Source organism: Anas platyrhynchos, chromosome 30 (assembly GCF_047663525.1).
Source record: "Anas platyrhynchos isolate ZD024472 breed Pekin duck chromosome 30, IASCAAS_PekinDuck_T2T, whole genome shotgun sequence".
Classification (NCBI taxonomy): domain Eukaryota; kingdom Metazoa; phylum Chordata; class Aves; order Anseriformes; family Anatidae; genus Anas; species Anas platyrhynchos.
The window spans coordinates 6,065,090-6,083,079 of NC_092616.1; the positions used below are offsets into that span (position 1 = coordinate 6,065,090).

A 17,990-nucleotide genomic window follows, 5' to 3' on the forward strand; every position below is an offset into this window, starting at 1 on the left:
CCTGGCCCCGCCCCCTCGTCTCCTAGCAACGCGCGTCACGTGACTCCCCCCTATAAAACCCACCCCCCGGCTTCCGGTGACGCCACTTCCGGCGCGGCGCCCGATGGCGGAGGCAGCTCCCGGCGCCGCTCCCGCTCCCCTCCAGGCCCCGGGCCCGGACGGAGCCGCCGAGGGGGGGCGGGGCCGGAGCCCCCCGGGGGAGGCGGGGCCTGGGCGTGGCCCCGCCCCCTCCTCCCCCCCTCTGGCCCCGCCCCCTCCCCCGCCGCCCCCCCCCCCGCCCCCTCCGCCCCCCCCCCCGCCCCCGGTGCAGGCCCGGGAGGCGGAAGTGGCGGTGGAGATCGGGGAGACCTACCTGTGCCGCAGGGCCGACGGCAGCTGGCGTGAGGAACTGGGGGCACTGGGAGGGACTGGGAGGGGGGTGGGGGGGGACTGGGAGTTACTGGGAGGGACTGGGAAGGACTGGAACCAGCATAGGACTGGGACTGGGAGCACTGGGAGGGACTGGGAGGGGACTGGGGGGCACTGGGAGGGACTGGGACCAGTATAGGAGAGGACTGGGAGGTAACTGGGAGGCACTGGGAGGGATTGGAGGGGACTGGGAGCAGTATAGGAGGGGACTGGGAGCACTGGGAGGGACTGGGATGGGATTAGGAGGCATTGAAGGGGGACTGGGAGCACTGGGAGGGACTGGGAGGGGACTGGGGGGGGATTGGGGGGCACTGGGAAGGGATTGGAGGTGACTGGGACCGGTATAGAAGAGGATTGGGAGCACTGGGAGGGGACTGGGAGGTAACTGGGAGGCACTGGGAGGGATTGGGGGGCACTGGGAGTGACTGGGGGGGACTGGGACCAGTATAGAAGGGGACTGGGAGCACTGGGAGGGAATTGGGGGGAAGTGGAAGGGACTGGGAGGGAATTGGGAAGCACTGGAAGGGACTGGAAGAGGACTGGGGGCACTGGGAGGGAATTGGGGGGCACTGGGAGGTAACTGGGAGGGACTGAGACCAGTATAGAAGAGGACTGGGAGCACTGAGAGGGAACTGGGACCAGTATAGGAGGGGATTGGGGGGGACTGGGAGGTAACTGGGAGGGACTGGGAGGGATTGGGGGGGACTGGGAGGGGGTGGGGGGGGACTGGGACCAGTATAGGAGGGGACTGGGAGCACTGGGAGGGGACTGGGAGGGGATTGGGGGGGACTGGGAGGGGGTGGGGGGGGACTGGGACCAGTATAGGAGGGGACTGGGAGCACTGGGAGGGGACTGGGAGGGGATTGGGGGGGACTGGGAGGGACTGGGACCAGTATAGAGGGAGACTGGGAGCACTGGGAGGGACTGGGAGGGGATTGGGGGGCACTGGGAGAGACTGGGACCAGTATAGAAGAGGACTGGGAGCACTGGGAGGGAACTGGGGGGCACTGGGAAGGGATTGGGGGGGGACAGGAAGAGACTGGGAGGGACTGGGACCAGTATAGGACTGGGACTGGGAGCACTGGGAGGGACTGGGGGGGGAGAGGAGGAGACTGGGAGGGGACTGGGCCCAGTATGACAGCAGGACCAGTTCCTTTCTCTAACTGGTCCCAGTCCCAAACTGGTCCCAGTCCCTTACTGGTCCCAGTGCCGCTCCCTTACTGGTCCCAGTGCCCAACTGGTCCCAGTACTGATCTCTTACTGGTTTCCCACAGACTCGGCGGAGGTGATCCAGTCCCGGCTCAACGAGCAGGAGGCGCGGGAGGAGTTCTACGTGCACTATGTGGGCTGTGAGTCCCAGTACAAACCAGTATAAACCAGTAAAAACCAGTATAGACCAGTACAGACCAGCATAAACCAGTATAGACCAGTATAACCCAATAACATCCCAACAACACCCCCAGGGGCTCCCAGAAACCCCCCAGCAGCCTCCTAGCAACCTCCCAGTAACTCGCAGTAAAAACCAGTAAAAACCAGTACACACCAGTATAAACCAGTACAGACCAGTATAACCCAATAACATCCCAACTGCCCCCCCAGTGGCTCCCAGTAACCCCCCAGGGCTCCCAGAAACTCCCCATCAACCCCCTAAAAACCTCCCAGTAACTCCCAGTACAGACCAGTATAAACCAGTACAAACCAGTATAAACCAGTACAGGCCAGTGTAACCCAATAACATCCCAACAACCCCCCCAGGGGCTCCCAGTAACCCCCAGAAACCCCCCAGCAGCCTCCTAGCACCCTCCCAGTAATTCCCACTACAGACCAGTATAAACCAGTAAAAACCAGTATAAACCAGTACAGACCAGTATAAACCAGTAATATCCCAACTGCTCCCCCAGAGGCTCCCAGTGCTTCTAAGTAACCCCCCCGGGCTCCCAGAAGCCCCCCCAGTAACCCCCTAACAACCTCCCAGTAATTCCCAGTACAAACCAGTATAAACCGGTACAGACCAGTATAACCCAATAACATCCCAACAACCCCCCCAGGGGCTCCCAGTTCCTCCCAGTAACCCTCCAGGGCTCCCAGAAACCCCCCAGCAACCCCCTAAAAACCTCCCAGTAACTCCCAGTAAAAACCAGTATAAACCAGTACAGACCAGTACAACCCAGTAACATCCCAACAGCCCCCCCAGGGGCTCCCAGTAACTCCCAGTGCCTCCCAGTAACCCCCCAGGGCTCCCAGCAACCCCCTAAAAAGCTCCCAGTAACTCCCAGTATGTCCCAGTAACCTCCCAGTAACCCCCTAGCAAGCTCCCAGTGCCTCCCAGTAACCTTTAAATGCTCCCAGTAACTCCCAGTGCCTCCCAGTAACCTCCCAGTAACACCCAGTAGCATCCCAGTAACTCCCAGTAACCCCCAGTCTCACTCCAGTAACCCCCTAGCAAGCTCCCAGTGCCTCCCAGTAACCTCCCAGTGCCTCCCAGTAACTCCCAAAGCTCCTAGAACCCCCCCAGGGCTCTTGTTAACCCCCAAATACCGCCCCAGTAAGCTCCCAGTGCCTCCCAGTAACCCCCTAGCAGCCCCCTAGGAGCCCCCCGGGGCCTCCCAGTGACTCCCAGTGCTCCCAGTTAACCGGCGGCTGGACGAGTGGGTGGACCGCAACCGGCTGGCGCTGAGCAAGACGCTGAAGGAGGCGGTGCAGAAGAGCGCCGAGCAGTTCCTGGGCGACCTCCCCGAGCAGCCCGAGCGCAAAATCACCCGCAACCAGAAACGAAAGCACGATGAGATCAACCACGTGCAGAAGGTGGGCACTGGGAGGGGCTGGGAGGGGGTTGGGGGGCACTGGGAGGGACTGGGAGGGGGTTGGGGGGCACTGAGAGGGGATTGGGGGGAACTGGGAGGGACTGGGATGTGATGGGTTAGGATTAGGAGGCATTGAGGGGGGACTGGGGTCACTGGGAGGGACTGGGAGGGGGTTGGGGGGCACTGGGAGGGGATTGAGGGGCACTGGGAGGCACTGGGATGGGATTACGAGGCATTGAGGGGGGACTGGGGGGCACTGGGAGGGACTGGGAGGGGATTGGGGGGCACTGGAAGTTACTGGGAGGGCCTGGAGGATAAACTGGGTGTTACTGGGAGCTACTGGGAGTTACTGGGAGGCCCTGGGGGTCACTGCGTGTTACTGGGAGGCTCTGGGGGATACTCTGGGTGTTACTGGGAGCTATTGGGGGGCACTGGGAGTTACTGGGAGGCTGTGGAGGATACGGTGGCTGTTACTGGGAGCTACTGGGAGGCTCTGGGAGTTAGTGGGAGCCCCTGGGGGATACTCTGGGAGTCACTGGGTGTTACTGGGAGTTGCTGGTAGTTACTGGGAGGCACTGGAGGACACACTGGGCGTTACTGGGAGCTACTGGGAGGCACTGGGAGTTACTGGGAGGCCCTGGAGAATACACTGGGTGTTACTGGGAGCTACTGGGAGGCACTGGGAGTTATTGGGAGGCCCTGGAGGATACACTGGGTGTTACTGGGAGCTACTGGGGGGTACTGGGAGTTACTGGGAGGCCCTGGAGGATACACTGGGTGTTACTGGGAGCTACTGGGAGGCACTGGGAGTTATTAGGAGGCCCTGGAGGATACACTGGGTGTTACTGGGAGTTACTGGGAGGCCCTGGGGGATACTCTGGGAGTCACTGGGTGTTACTGGGAGTTACTGGGAGCCCCTGGAGTATACGCTGGGTGTTACTGGGAGGCACTGGGAGTTACTGGGCCTTACTGGGATCCCCTGGCAGACCTACGCCGAGATGGATCCCACCACGGCCGCGCTGGAGAAGGAACACGAGGCGGTGAGCAGGACCCCAAAACCACCCCATTTCCCCCCAAAAACCCGTGCGGGACCCACCCCCAACCCTTAAACCCGAACAGAGGAGACTGTGGATGACCCAAAATCGCCGTTTTTCACCCCAAAACCCAGATCACGAAGGTGAAATACGTGGACAAAATCCACATCGGGCACTTCGAGATCGACGCCTGGTACTTCTCGCCCTTCCCCGAGGACTACGGCAAGCAGCCCAAGCTCTGGATCTGCGAGTACTGCCTCAAGTACATGAAGTACGAGCGCACCTACCGCCTGCACCTGGTGCGTGACACGCGTGTGACACGCGTGTGACATGTTTAGGGACACGTGTGACATGTTAGGGACACGTGGGGACGCGGACGTGTGGGGTGCGGGGTGGCCCCAGCCTTGGATCTCCAAGTCTTGGGTCAGATTCACGAGGTTTAGGGACACCTAGAGGATCTATGGGGTTGATGACACGCTTAGGGACACGTGTGACACGCGTGTGACATGTTTAGGGACACGTGGGACATGTTAGGGACATGTGGGGACACGGACGTGTGGGGTGCGGGGTGGCCCCAGCCTTGGATCTCCAAGTTTTGGGTCAGGTTCTTGAGGTCTGGGGGCACTTAGAGGTTCTACGGGGTTGGTGACATGCTTAGGGACATGTGTGACACGCGTGTGACATGTTTGGGGACACGTGGGACATGTTAGGGACACGTGGGGACACGGACGTGTGGGGTGCGGGGTGGCCCCAGCCTTGGATCTCCGAGTCTTGGGTCAGGTTCGTGAGGTCTAGGGGCACTTATGGCCTGTATTAGGTTGGTGACACGCTTAGGGACACGTGTGACACGCGTGTGACATGTTTGGGGACACGGGGGACATGTGTGGGACACGTGGGGACACGGACATGTGGGGTGCGGGGTGACCCAAGACTTGGATCTCCAAGAATTGGGTCAGGTTCACGAGGTCTAGGGGCACCTAGAACTCTTATATGTTTGGGGACATGCGTGTGACATGCTTAGGGACATGTGTGACATGCGTGTGACGTGTGGGGACATTTGGGACACGTGGGGACACGGACGTGTGGGGTGCGGGGTGGCCCCAGCCTTGGATCTCCAAGTCTTGGGTCAGGTTCTTGAGGTCTGGGGGCACTTAGAGGTTCTACAGGGTTGGTGACATGCTTAGGGACATGTGTGACACGCATGTGACATGTTTAGGGACACGTGGGACATGTTAGGGACACGTGGGGACACGGACGTGTGGGGTGCGGGGTGGCCCCAGCCTTGGATCTCCGAGTCTTGGGTCAGGTTCATGAGGTTTAGGGGCACCTGGAGCTTTGGTATGTTGGGTGACACGCTTGTGACATGCTTAGGGACATGTGTGACACGCGTGTGACATGTATGGGACACGTGGGGACACGGATGTGTGGGGTGCGGGGTGGCCCCAGCCTTGGATCTCCAAGTCTTGGGTCAGGTTTGTGAGGTCTGGGGTTCTGTGGGGTTGGTGACACGTGTGTGACACGCTTAGGGACATGTGTGACACGTGTGTGACATGTTTGGGGACATGTGTGACATGTTAGGGACACGGATGTGTGGGGTGCGGGGTGGCCCCAGCCTTGGATCTCCAAGTTTTGGTTGAGGTTCGTGAGGTCTGGGGGCACCTGGAGCTTTAATATGTTGAGTGACATGCATGTGACATGCTTAGGGACACGTGTGACACGCGTGTGACGTGTTTGGGGACATGTGGGACATGTGTGGGACACGTGGGGACACGGACGTGTGGGGTGCGGGGTGGCCCAAGCCGTGGATCTCCAAGAATTGGGTCAGGTTCTTGAGGTCTGGGGGCACCTGGAGCTTTAATATGTTGAGTGACATGCATGTGACATGCTTAGGGACACGTGTGACACGCGTGTGACATGTTAGGGGCACGTGGGGACACGGACGTGTGGGGTGTGGGGTGGCCCCAGCCTTGGATCTCCAAGTCTTGGGTCAGATTCACGAGGTTTAGGGACACCTAGAGGATCTATAGGGTTGGTGACACGCTTGTGACATGCTTAGGGACATGTGTGACACGCGTGTGACATGTTTGGGGACACGGGGGACATGTTAGGGACACGTGGGGACACGGACGTGTCGGGTGCGGGGTGGCCCCAGCCTTGGATCTCCAAGTTTTGGGTCAGGTTCTTGAGGTCTGGGGGCACTTAGAGGTTCTGTGGGGTTTGTGACACGCTTAGGGACACGTGTGACACGCGTGTGACATGTTTAGGGACACGTGGGACATGTGTGGGACACGTGGGGACACGGACGTGTGGGGTGCGGGGTGGCCCCAGCCTCGGATCTCCAAGTCTTGGTTCAGGTCCGTGAGGTCTGGGGGCACTTAGAGGGTCTACAGGGTTGGTGACACGCGTGTGACATGTTTAGGGCCACGCATGACGCGTGTGACGCATGCCGGGGCGGTGACTCCGTGTCCTTGTCCCCAGGGCCAGTGCCAGTGGCGGCAGCCGCCGGGCCGCGAGATCTACCGCAAGAGCAACATCTCCGTGTACGAGGTGGACGGCAAGGACCACAAGGTGCGGGGCGTGGCACGCGGGGACATGTCGCGACATGTCGTGTCATATCGTGACATATCGTGACATGTGGGGACGTGTCGTGACACGTGACGGCACGGGACACCAGGTCTACCCATGATAACGTGCTCTGGTTGGCCAACCTCTACCAGATCATGACCCTTGGGGACATGGAGGTGACACGTGGTGACGTATCATGACATATCACGACATGAGATGACATATCATGACATGCAGTGACATGTCACGACATGGGACACCAGGTCTACCCATGATAACGTGCTCTGGTTGGCCAACCTCTACCAAACCCTGACCCATGGGGACATGGAGGTGACACGTGGTGACATATCATGATATATCATGACATACGATGACATATCACGACATGAGATGACATATCATGACATGTCATGACACATAACAACAACAGACACCAGGTCTACCCATGATACGTTCTCATTGGCCAACCTCTACCAGATCATGACCCATGGGGACATGGAGGTGACACATGGTGACATATCATGACACGTGATGACATATTATGACATGTCGTGACATATCATGACACATGGTGACATATCATGACACGTGATGATATATCATGATATGCCATGACATGACACATGATGACATATCATGATGCGTGATGACATATCATGACATGTCGTGACATATCGTGACACATGATGACATATCATGACGTGCAATGACATGTCACGACACGGGACACCAGGTCTACCCATGATAACCTACTCTGGTTGGCCAACCTCTACCAGATCATGACCCTTGGGGACATGGAGGTGACACGTGGTGACATATCATGACATATCATGACACATGGTGACATATCTTGATGCGTGATGCCATATCATGACATGTAATGACATATCATGACACATGGTGATTTATCTTGACGCGTGATGATATATCATGACATGTAATGACATATCGTGACATGTGATGACATATCATGACATGCAATGGCATGTCACGACATGGGACACCAGGTCTACCCTCTACAACCACCTCGTTGGCCAACCTCTACCAGATCATGACCCTTGGGGACGTGAAGGTGACATATCATGACACATGATGTTATATCGTGACATGCAATGACATGTCATGACACACGATGACATGTCACGACATATCATGACACGTAACACCACCAGACACCACGACAACCACCTCATTGGCCAACCTCTACCACACCACGACCCCTAGGGGTGAACCCCACCCCACCCCACCTCGCGCCACGTCACGATACGTCGCGATATATCGCGATATGTCGCGACATGACGTCACCACCCCCCCCAGATCTACTGCCAGAACCTCTGCCTGCTGGCCAAGCTCTTCCTGGACCACAAGACCCTCTACTTCGACGTCGAGCCCTTCGTCTTCTACCTCCTGACCGAGGTGGACCGCCAGGGCGCCCACATCGTCGGCTACTTCTCCAAGGTGCCCCCCTCCTCCATGGGTGGGTGGGGGGCACCCATGGGTGCCACCGGGGACCACCCATGGGTGCCGACCCCCCCCCCACCCCCCCCTCTAGGAGAAGGAGTCCCCCGACGGCAACAACGTGGCCTGCATCCTCACCCTGCCCCCCTACCAGCGCCGCGGCTACGGCAAGTTCCTCATCGCCTTCAGTGAGTGTTGCCCGCGTTTTTTGGGGTGAAAAAGGGAGGTTTTGGGGCCGCCCGGGTCCCACGGGTGCCCCCCCCCCCAAAAAAAAATTTAGGCTACGAGCTGTCCAAACTGGAGAGCACCGTGGGGTCCCCCGAAAAGCCGCTCTCGGACCTGGGCAAGCTGAGCTACCGCAGTTACTGGTCCTGGGTGCTGCTGGAGATCCTGCGGGACTTCCGGGGGACGCTGTCCATCAAGGACCTCAGGTGGGCACCAGTAGGAACCAGTAGGAACCAGTATGAACCAGTATGCTCCCAGTAAGAGCCCAGTAAGAGCAGTAAGCTCTTAGTAAGAGCACTACAAGCCCAGTATGACCAGTAACTTGAGCCATGGGTGGGCCTGGAGGGCTTCCTTCTCCATCAAGGAGCTCAGGTGGGCACCAGTAGGAACCAGTAGAAACCAGTATGAACCAGTATGCTCCCAGTAGGAACCAGTATGCTCCCAGTAAGAGCACCAAGAGACCAGTATGACCAGTAATGTGAGCTATGGGTGCTCCTGGAGGTGCTGGGGGGCTTCCTTCTCCATCAAGGACCTGAGGTGGGCACCAGTAGGATCCAGTAGGAACCAGTATGCTCCCAGTATGAACCAGTATGCTCCCAGTAAGAGCACCAAGAGCCCAGTATGACCAGTAACTTGAGCCATGGGTGCTCCTGGAGGTCCTGGGGAGGCTCCTTCTCCATCAGGGACCTCAGGTGGGCACCAGTAGGAACCAGTAGAAACCAGTATGCTCCCAGTATGAACCAGTATGCTCCCAGTAAGAGCACCAAGAGACCAGTATGACCAGTAACTTGAGCCATGGGTGCTCCTGGAGGTGCTGGGGGGCTTCCTTTACCATTGAGGACCTCAGGTGGGCACCAGTACGCTCCCAGTATGAACCAGTATGCTCCCAGTATGACCAGTATATTCCCAGTAAGACCAGTAAGCTCCCAGTAAGAGAAGTAAGCACCCAGTAAGAGCACTAAGAGCCCAGTATGACCAGTAACTTGAGCCATGGGTGCTGCTGGAGGTCCTGGGGAGGCTCCTTCTCCATCAAGGAGCTCAGGTGGGCACCAGTAGGAACCAGTATGCTCCCAGTATGCTCCCAGTAAGAGCACTAAGAGACCAGTACCACCAGTAACCCCCAGTAACGTGAGCCGTGGGTGCTGCTGGAGGTCCTGGGGGGCTTCCTTCTCCATTAAGAACCTCAGGTGGGCACCAGTAGGAACCAGTAGAAACCAGTATGAACCAGTATGCTCCCAGTAAGAGCCCAGTAAGAGCAGTAAGCTCTTAGTAAGAGCACTACAGTCCCAGTATGACCAGTAACTTGAGCCATGGGTGCTCCTGGAGGTGCTGGGGGGCTTCCTTCTCCATCAAGGACCTGAGGTGGGCACCAGTAGGAACCAGTAGGAACCAGTATGCTCCCAGTATGAACCAGTATGCTCCCAGTAAGAGCACCAAGAGACCAGTATGACCAGCAGTGTGAGCCATGGGTGCTGCTGGAGGTCCTGGGGGGCTTCCTTTACCATTAAGGAGCTCAGGTGGGCACCAGTACGCTCCCAGTATGAACCAGTATGCTCTCAGTATGACCAGTATATTCCCAGTAAGACCAGTAAGCTCCCAGTAAGAGAAGTAAGCGCCCAGTAAGAGCACTAAGAGCCCAGTATGACCAGTAACTTGAGCCATGGGTGGGCCTGGAGGGCTTCCTTCTCCATCAAGGACCTCAGGTGGGCACCAGTATGCTCCCAGTATGAACCAGTATGCTCCCAGTAAGAGCAGTAAGCTCTTAGTATGACCAGGAAGCGCCCAGTAAAAGCCCAGTATGACCAGTAACCCACAGTAACTTGGGCTGTGGGTGCTGCTGGAGTTCCTGCACCCTTCCCAGTGCTCCCAGTAACCCCGCCCAGTCCTCCCAGTGCTCCCAGTAACCCCTCCCAGTCCTCCCAGTAACCTCCCAGCACCTCTAAACCACAACCACCACCCCAAAACCCCATTAAAACCGCCCCAAACCCACCCCAAACCCCTCCCAGTCCCTCCCAGTCCCTCCCAGTGCTCCCAGTAACCCCTCCCAGTCCTCCCAGTCACCTCCCAGCACCTCTAAACCACAACCACCACCTCAAAACCCCCCTAAAACCACCTCAAACCCACCCAAAACCCCTCCCAGTCCCCCCAGTAACCCCTCCCAGTAGCTCCCAGTTCTCCCAGTCCTCCCCAGTAACCCCTCCCAGTCCCTCCCAGTCCTCCCAGTAACCCCTCCCAGTCCTCCCAGTTACCTCCCAGCACCTCTAAACCACTCTTAGACCCCCACCACCACCCCAAAACCCCCCAATTTCCCCCGAAAACCCCTCAAAACCCCTCCCAGTCCCTCCCAGTGCTCCCAGTAACCCCAGTAACCCCCCCAGCCAGATGACCAGCATCACCCAGAACGACATCATCAGCACCCTGCAGTCCCTCAACATGGTCAAGTACTGGAAGGGGCAGCAGGGCGGGCCCCCAGTGCCTCCCAGTGCTCCCAGTAACCCCTCCCAGTGCTCCCAGTCCTCCCAGTAACCTCTCCCAGTCCCTCCCAGTGCTCCCAGTAACCCCTCCCAGTCCTCCCAGTTACCTCCCAGCACCTCTAAACCACAACCACCACCCAAAATCTCCCCCTAAAACCACCCCAAACCCCTCCAGTCCCCAGTAACCCCTCCCAGTCCCTTCCAGTCTCTCCCAGTCCTCCCAGTAACCCCTCCCAGTGCTCCCAGTAACCTCCCAGTACCTTTAAACCACTTTTAGACCACCACCACCACCCCAAAACCCCCTAAAACCACCTCAACCCCCCCTAAATCCCCCTCAAACCCCCTCCCAGTCCCTCCCAGTCGCTTCCAGTCCCTCCCAGTGCTCCCAGTAACCCCAGTAACCCCCCCCAGCCAGATGACCAGCATCACCCAGACCGACATCATCAGCACCCTGCAGTCCCTCAACATGGTCAAGTACTGGAAGGGGCAGCACGTCATCTGCGTCACCCCCAAACTGGTGGAGGAGCACCTCAAGAGCGCCCAGTACAAGAAGCCCCCCATCACCGGTGGGTGCCCCCCCCCACCCCCACCCCCCCAGCACCCATGGGTGCTCCCCCCCCACCCTAATTTTGTGTCCCCGTCCCCCCCCCCAGTGGACTCCATCTGCCTGCGGTGGGCGCCGCCGAAGCACAAGCAGGCCAAACTGGCCAAAAAGTGAGGGGGGGTTGGGGGGGGGTCAGCACCCATGGGTGCTGCCCCTCCCCTCCCCCCCACCCCCCACCCATGGGTGCTGCCCCCCCACCCATCAATAAAAGGCTGGAGGTGGTTTGTGGGGTGCTGGTGTGGTTTATTTTTTTGGGGGGGGGGTTGGGGTGGCACCCATGGGTGCTGGGGGGGGCACCCATGGGTGCTCTGGTCCTTCGTGGGTGCTGGGGGGCGTCGTGGGTGCCACCCGTGGGTGTTCTTGGGGACATTTTGGGTGTTGGGGGGCACCCATGGGTGCTGAAGTCTTTCATGGGTGCTACCATTGGGTTCCTGCTGCCATTTTTGGGTTCCAATGTCCATTTTTGGGTCCCATCATCCATTTTTTGGGTTCCATCGTCTATTTTTTGGGTTCCATCGTCCATTTTTGGGTGCCACCCACCACCCATTTTTGGATGCCACCACGATGCTCCTGGTGCCATTTTTGGGTTCCATCACCCACTTTTGGGTTCCATTGCCCATTTTTGGGTTCCATCGTCCATTTTTGGGGTCCATTTTTGGGTTCCATTGTCCACTTTTGGGTTCTATTGTCCATTTTTTGGGTTCCAATGTCCATTTCTGGGTTCCATCATCCACTTTTGGGTTCCATTGTCCATTTTTGGGGTCCATTTTTGGGTTTCAATGCCCACTTTTGGGTTCCATCGCCCATTTTTTGGGTTCCATCGTCCACTTTTGGGTTCCATTACCCACTTTTGGGTTCCATCATCCATTTTTGGGGTTCTATTGTCCATTTTTGGGTTCCATCGTCCACTTTTGGGTTCCATCGTCCATTTTTGGGTTCCATTGTCCATTTTTGGGTTCCATCGTCCATTTTTGGGTTCCATTGTCCATTTTTGGGTTCCATTGCCTACTTTTGGTTGCCACCCTCAAGTCCTTGAAGCCATTTTGGGTTCTATTGTCCATTTTTTGGTTTCCGTTGCCCATTTTTGGGTTCCATCGTCCATTTTTTGGGTTCTATTGTCCATTTTTTGGGTTCCATCATCCACTTTTGGGTTCCATCGTCCATTTTTTGGGTGCCATCATCCACTTTTGGGTTCCATTGCCCACTTTTGGGTTCTAATGTCCACTTCTGGGTTCCATCATCCATTTTTTGGGTTCTATTGTCCATTTTTTGGGTTCCATCGCCCATTTTTGGGTTTCTATTGTCCATTTTTGGGTTCCATCATCCACTTCTGGGTTCCATTACCCATTTTTGGGTTCCAATGTCCATTTTTGGGTTCCATTGTCCATTTTTGGGTTCCATCATCCACTTTTGGGTTCCACTGTCCACTTTTGGGTTCCATTGCCCACTTTTGGGTTCTATTGCCTATTTTTGGGTTCCATCGCCCATTTTTTGGGTTCCAATGTCCATTTCTGGGTTCCATCATCCATTTTTGGGTTCCATCGTCCATTTTTGGGGTCCATTTTTGGGTTCCATCATCCACTTTTGGGTTCCATCATCCATTTTTTGGGTTCCATCATCCATTTTTGGGGTTCTATTGTCCATTTTTTGGGTTCCATCGTCCATTTTTGGGTTCCATCCTCCACTTTTGGCTCCCATTGTCCCTTTTTGGGTTCCATCGTCCACTTCTGGGTTCCATCATCCATTTTTTGGGTTCTGTTGTCCATTTTTGGGTTCCAATGTCCATTTTTTGGGTTCTATTACCCATTTTTGGGTTCCATCATCCACTTTTGGGTTCTATTGTCCATTTTTGGGTTCCATCATCCATTTTTTGGGTCCCATTGTCCATTTTTGGATTCCATTGCCCATTTTTTGGGTTCCACTGTCCATTTTTATGTTCTATCGTCCATTTTTGAGGTCCATTTTTGGGTTCTCTTGTCCGTTTTTTGGGTTCCATCATCCACTTTTGGGTTCCATCGTCCATTTTTGGGTGCCACCACCAAGTCCTTGAAGCCATTTTGGGTTCCAATGTCCATTTTTGGGTTCCATCCCCCATTTTTTGGGTTCCAATGCCCATTTTTTGTGTTCTATCGTCCATTTTTGGGGTCCATTTTTGGGTTCCAATGTCCATTTTTTGGGCTCCTCACCCCCACACCCCCACCACTGTCACCAGTGCCACCCCCAGTGCCACCCCCACCCCCCAGACACCCCCCACCCTCCCCCCACCCCCCCAACGCCCCCTCCCTCGCCCCCCACCCCCTCCCCAGCACCTCGGGGTGGCCCCCAGCCGTGGGGGTGACACCAGCCTTCCTCCTCCTCCTCCTCCTCCTCCTCCTCCTCGTCATTTTGGGTTCCAATGTCCATTTTTGGGTCCCATCACCCATTTTTGGGTTCCAATGTCCGTTATTGGGGTTCTATTACCCATTTTTGGGGGCCGTTTTTGGGTTCCATTCTCCATTTTGGGGTTCTACTGCCCATTTTTGGGTTCCATCGTCCATTTTTTGGGTTCCATTGCCCACTTTTGGGTTCTATTGCCCATTTTTGGGTTCCATCGTCCATTTTTGGGGTCCATTTTTGGGTTCCAATGTCCATTTTGAGTTCCATCCTCCACTTTTGGGTTCCATCGCCCATTTTTTGGGTTCTATTGCCCATTTTTAGGTTCCATCATCCATTTTTGGGGTTCCATCATCCACTTTGGGGTTCTATTGCCCATTTTTGGGTTCCATCATCCATTTTGGGGTTTTATTGTCCACTTTTGGGTTCCATCGTCCATTTTGGGGTTCCATCGTCCATTTTTTGGGTTCTATTGTCCATTTTTGGGTTCCATTTCCCATTTTTGGGTGCCACCATCAAGTCCTTGAGGCCATTTTGGGTTCCAATGTCCACTTTTAGGTTCCATCATCCATTTTTGGGTTCCATCATCATTTTTTTGGCTCCCATTGCCCATTTTGGGGTTCCAATGTCCGTTATTGGGGTTCTATTACCCATTTTTGGGGTCCGTTTTTGGGTTCCATTCTCCATTTTGGGGTTCTACTGCCCATTTTTGGGTTCCATCATCCACTTTTGGGTTCCATTGTCCATTTTTGGGGTCCATTTTTGGGTTTCAATGCCCACTTTTGGGTTCCATCATTCACTTTTGGGTTCCATCGCCCATTTTTTGGGTTCCATTGTCCACTTTTGGGTCCCATTGTCCATTTTTTGGGTTCCAGTGTCCATTTTTGGGTTCTATTACCCATTTTTTGTGTTCTATTGTCCATTTTTGGTTTCCATCGTCCATTTTTGGGTGCCACCACCCCCTATCCCCACTGTCACCCCCCCAACATCCCCCCCACCACTGTCACCAGTGCCACCCCCAATGTCACCCCCCCACCCCCCACCCTCCCCCCACCCCCAATGACGCCCCCCCCTTCCCCCTCAGCACCTCGGGGTGGCCCCCAGCCGTGGGGGTGACACCAGCCTTCCCCCTCCTCCTCCTCCTCGATGTCACCGTCGTTGTCCCCAAGGGGGGGGTGGCGCAGGGTGGCCTCGGGGACGGTGGCGGCGATCCAGGCGGCGTGGGCGCCGGGCCGGGTGTAGACCCCCGGGCGGGAGGGGAGGCCGCAGCCCTGCCCCCAGCTGGCCACCCCCGCCAGCAGCCACCAGCCCCCCACGCGGCACGCCAGGGGGCCGCCCGAGTCACCCTATAAAAGGGGGGGACAGTTGGGGACATTTGGGGACATTTAGGGTCAATGGGGGACATTTGGGGACAATTCGGGACAATAAGGGTAATGGGGACACTGGGGACATTTGGGGACATTGGGGACATTTGGGGACATTTAGGGTAATGGGGACATTGGGGACATTTAGGGCAATGGGGACAATTGGGGATAATTGGGGACATTGGGGGTAATGGGGACATTGGGACATTTGGGGACATTTGGGGTCAATGGGGGACATTGGGGACATTTAGGGTAATGAGGACATTGGGGACATTTGGGGACATTGGGGACGTGTAGGGTAATGGGGACATTGGGGATGTTGGGGGTAATTGGGGTAATGGGGACATTGGGGACATTTGGGGACATTGGGGACATTTGGGGACATTTGGGGACATTTGGGGACAATGGGGACATTTGGGGACAATGGGGACATTTGGGGACATTTGGGGACAATTGGGGACATTTAGGGACAATGGGGACAATGGGGACATTTGGGGGTGTTGGGGGTAATTGGGGTAATGGGGACATCTGGGGACAATAAGGGTAATGGGGACAATTGGGGACATTGGGACATTTGGGGTAATGGGGGTAATTGGGGTAATGGGGACATTTGGGGACATTTGGGGACATTGGGGACATTTGGGGACATTTTGGGGTGTTGGGGTAATGGGGGTGTTGGGGGGGGCAGCTGGGGCCACCCCCGCCAGCAGCCACCAGCCCCCCACGCGGCACGCCAGGGGCCGCCCGAGTCACCCTAAAAGGGGATTTGGGGTCAGTGGGGACATTTGGGGACATTTTGGGGACGTTTAGGGTGTTGGGGACATTGGGGGTGTTGGGGGTAATTGGGGTAATGGGAATATTGGGGTAACGGGGACATTGGGGACAATAGGGACATTTGGGGACAATAAGGGTAATAGGGACATTGGGGACATTTGGGGACATTTGGGGTCAATGGGGGACATTGGGGACATTTGGGGACATTTGGGGTCAATGGGGGACATTGGGGACATTTGGGGTAATGGGGACATTTGGGGACATTTGGGGTGTTGGGGTAATGGGGGTGTTGGGGACATTTGGGGACAATTGCAGACATTGGGGGACATTTGGGGACAATGGGGACAATTAGGGTAATGGGGACATTTGGGGTAATGGGGGTGTTGGGGACAATTGGGGACATTTGGGGACACTGGGGACATTGGGGGATATTTGGGGACATTGGGGACAATTGGGGACATTTGGGGACATGTGAGGGCAGTTGGGGACAGCTGGGGACATTTGGGGATATTTGGGGACATTTGGGGACATTTGGGGGACATTTGGGGGACATTTGGGGACAATGGGGACAATTGGGGTCATTTAGGGGAATGGGGACAATGGGGATAATTGGGGACATTTGGGGACATTGAGGACATTGGGGGACATTTGGGGACATTGGGGACATTGTGGGGCCACACAGAGGGTGACATTTTGGGGGGGGGGAGGTGACATTTTGGGGGGGGGTCCCCACCTGGCAGGCGTCTCGCTGCCCCTCGGGGTACCCTGCGCACAGCGTGTCCCAGGCGGGGGTCCCAAATGTCCCCCGCTGTCCCCGGGGTCATCCTCCTGCGGTGTCCCCCCCCCAGGGGGGTGTCACCTCCCCCCCGGGGGCGTCACCCCCCCCCCGTAGAGGCAGCGGCAGCGCCGGGCGCTGATGAGCGCAGTTACCTGCTGGCCGCAGGGGCGCGGGGGGCAGGGGCCTGGGGGACATGGGGGACATTGGGGACAGGTCCCCAAACCGCCCCAAGTGTCCCCAAGTGTCCTCCTGCTCCCCAAATCTCCCCGCGTCCACCAACCCCCCCGAGCCCCCCCCATTCGGCCCCAAACCGCCCCAAATCCCCCTCCGTTCGTTTGACTGTTCCAGTATCTCTGACTGTTCCTATGCTCCCAAATGATCCCACCATCCAATCGTCCCAATTGTTCCATTATCTCCTGTGTCCATTCTCCATTTCTCCACTCATCCAATCCCCCCCAACATCCCCCAATTCCCCCCAATTGCCCCAAACCCCCAAATCCCCCCAAACGTCCCCAAATGTCCCCAAACGTCCCCTAATCCCCCCCCCAATGTCCCCAATCCTCCAATGTCCCCCATCCCCCAAACCCCCAATTCCCCCCAAATGTCCCCAAACCCCCCCAAACCCTCCAATATTCCCCCAACCCCCATTTTCCGAACCCCCAAAATCCCCCCAAATGTCCCCAAATGTCCCCTAACCCCCCGAATTGTCCCTAATGTCCCCAATGTCCCCCCCTATCCCCGAACCCCCAATTTCCCCCCAAATTCCCCCAACCTCCCCAAACCCCCCCCCCCAAGTGTCCCCACCCCCAACCCTGCTGCAGGGTGCGGGGGGCAGGGGGCCTGGGGACATGGGGGACATTGGCGCAGGTCCCCAAATTGGCCCCAAATTTCCCCAAGTGTCCCCGTGTCCCCAACCCCCCCCATATCCCCCCTCACCCCCCCCAAACCCCCCTCATTTCCCCCCCAAACTGCCCCCAAAGTGTCCCTAAACCTCCCCCAAAGTGTCCCCAAATCCCCCCCAACCCCCCCCAACCCCCCCCAATGTCCCCCCAAAGTGTCCCCAACCCCCCCATCTCCCTCTAACCCCTCCACATTCCCCCCAAATCCCTCCCCCCCCAACCCCCCCAAA

The 17,990-nt window shown here is 57.0% G+C and overlaps 1 protein-coding gene and 1 long non-coding RNA gene across 3 annotated transcripts; one reads left to right on the plus strand and one right to left on the minus strand.

Moving 5' to 3' along the window:
• The first annotated feature begins 88 nt into the window (after nucleotides 1-88).
• KAT8 (lysine acetyltransferase 8) lies at nucleotides 89-11,796 on the plus strand. 2 transcript variants are annotated; one of them, XM_072029518.1, is made up of 11 exons: nucleotides 89-380; nucleotides 1,683-1,757; nucleotides 3,038-3,213; nucleotides 4,199-4,252; nucleotides 4,381-4,545; nucleotides 6,725-6,814; nucleotides 8,129-8,269; nucleotides 8,364-8,457; nucleotides 8,550-8,700; nucleotides 11,380-11,534; nucleotides 11,622-11,796. In XM_072029518.1, exons 1-11 carry the CDS (start codon nucleotides 104-106, stop codon nucleotides 11,684-11,686), a joined length of 1,443 nt encoding a protein of 480 aa, XP_071885619.1. In that variant the 5' UTR covers nucleotides 89-103; the 3' UTR covers nucleotides 11,687-11,796. The 2 variants fall into 2 exon arrangements, with proteins under 2 accessions (XP_071885619.1, XP_071885620.1); XM_072029519.1 differs by lacking the exons at nucleotides 11,380-11,534; nucleotides 11,622-11,796 and adding an exon at nucleotides 10,873-11,035.
• Nucleotides 11,797-13,518: 1,722 nt separating this feature from the next.
• LOC139999902 (uncharacterized) lies at nucleotides 13,519-16,935 on the minus strand. Its single transcript, XR_011805328.1, has 2 exons — nucleotides 16,817-16,935; nucleotides 13,519-15,291 (listed from the first exon to the last, which is right to left on the minus strand). It is a non-coding gene; the product is annotated as an uncharacterized lncRNA (long non-coding RNA).
• Between the last annotated feature and the right edge of the window lie 1,055 nt (nucleotides 16,936-17,990).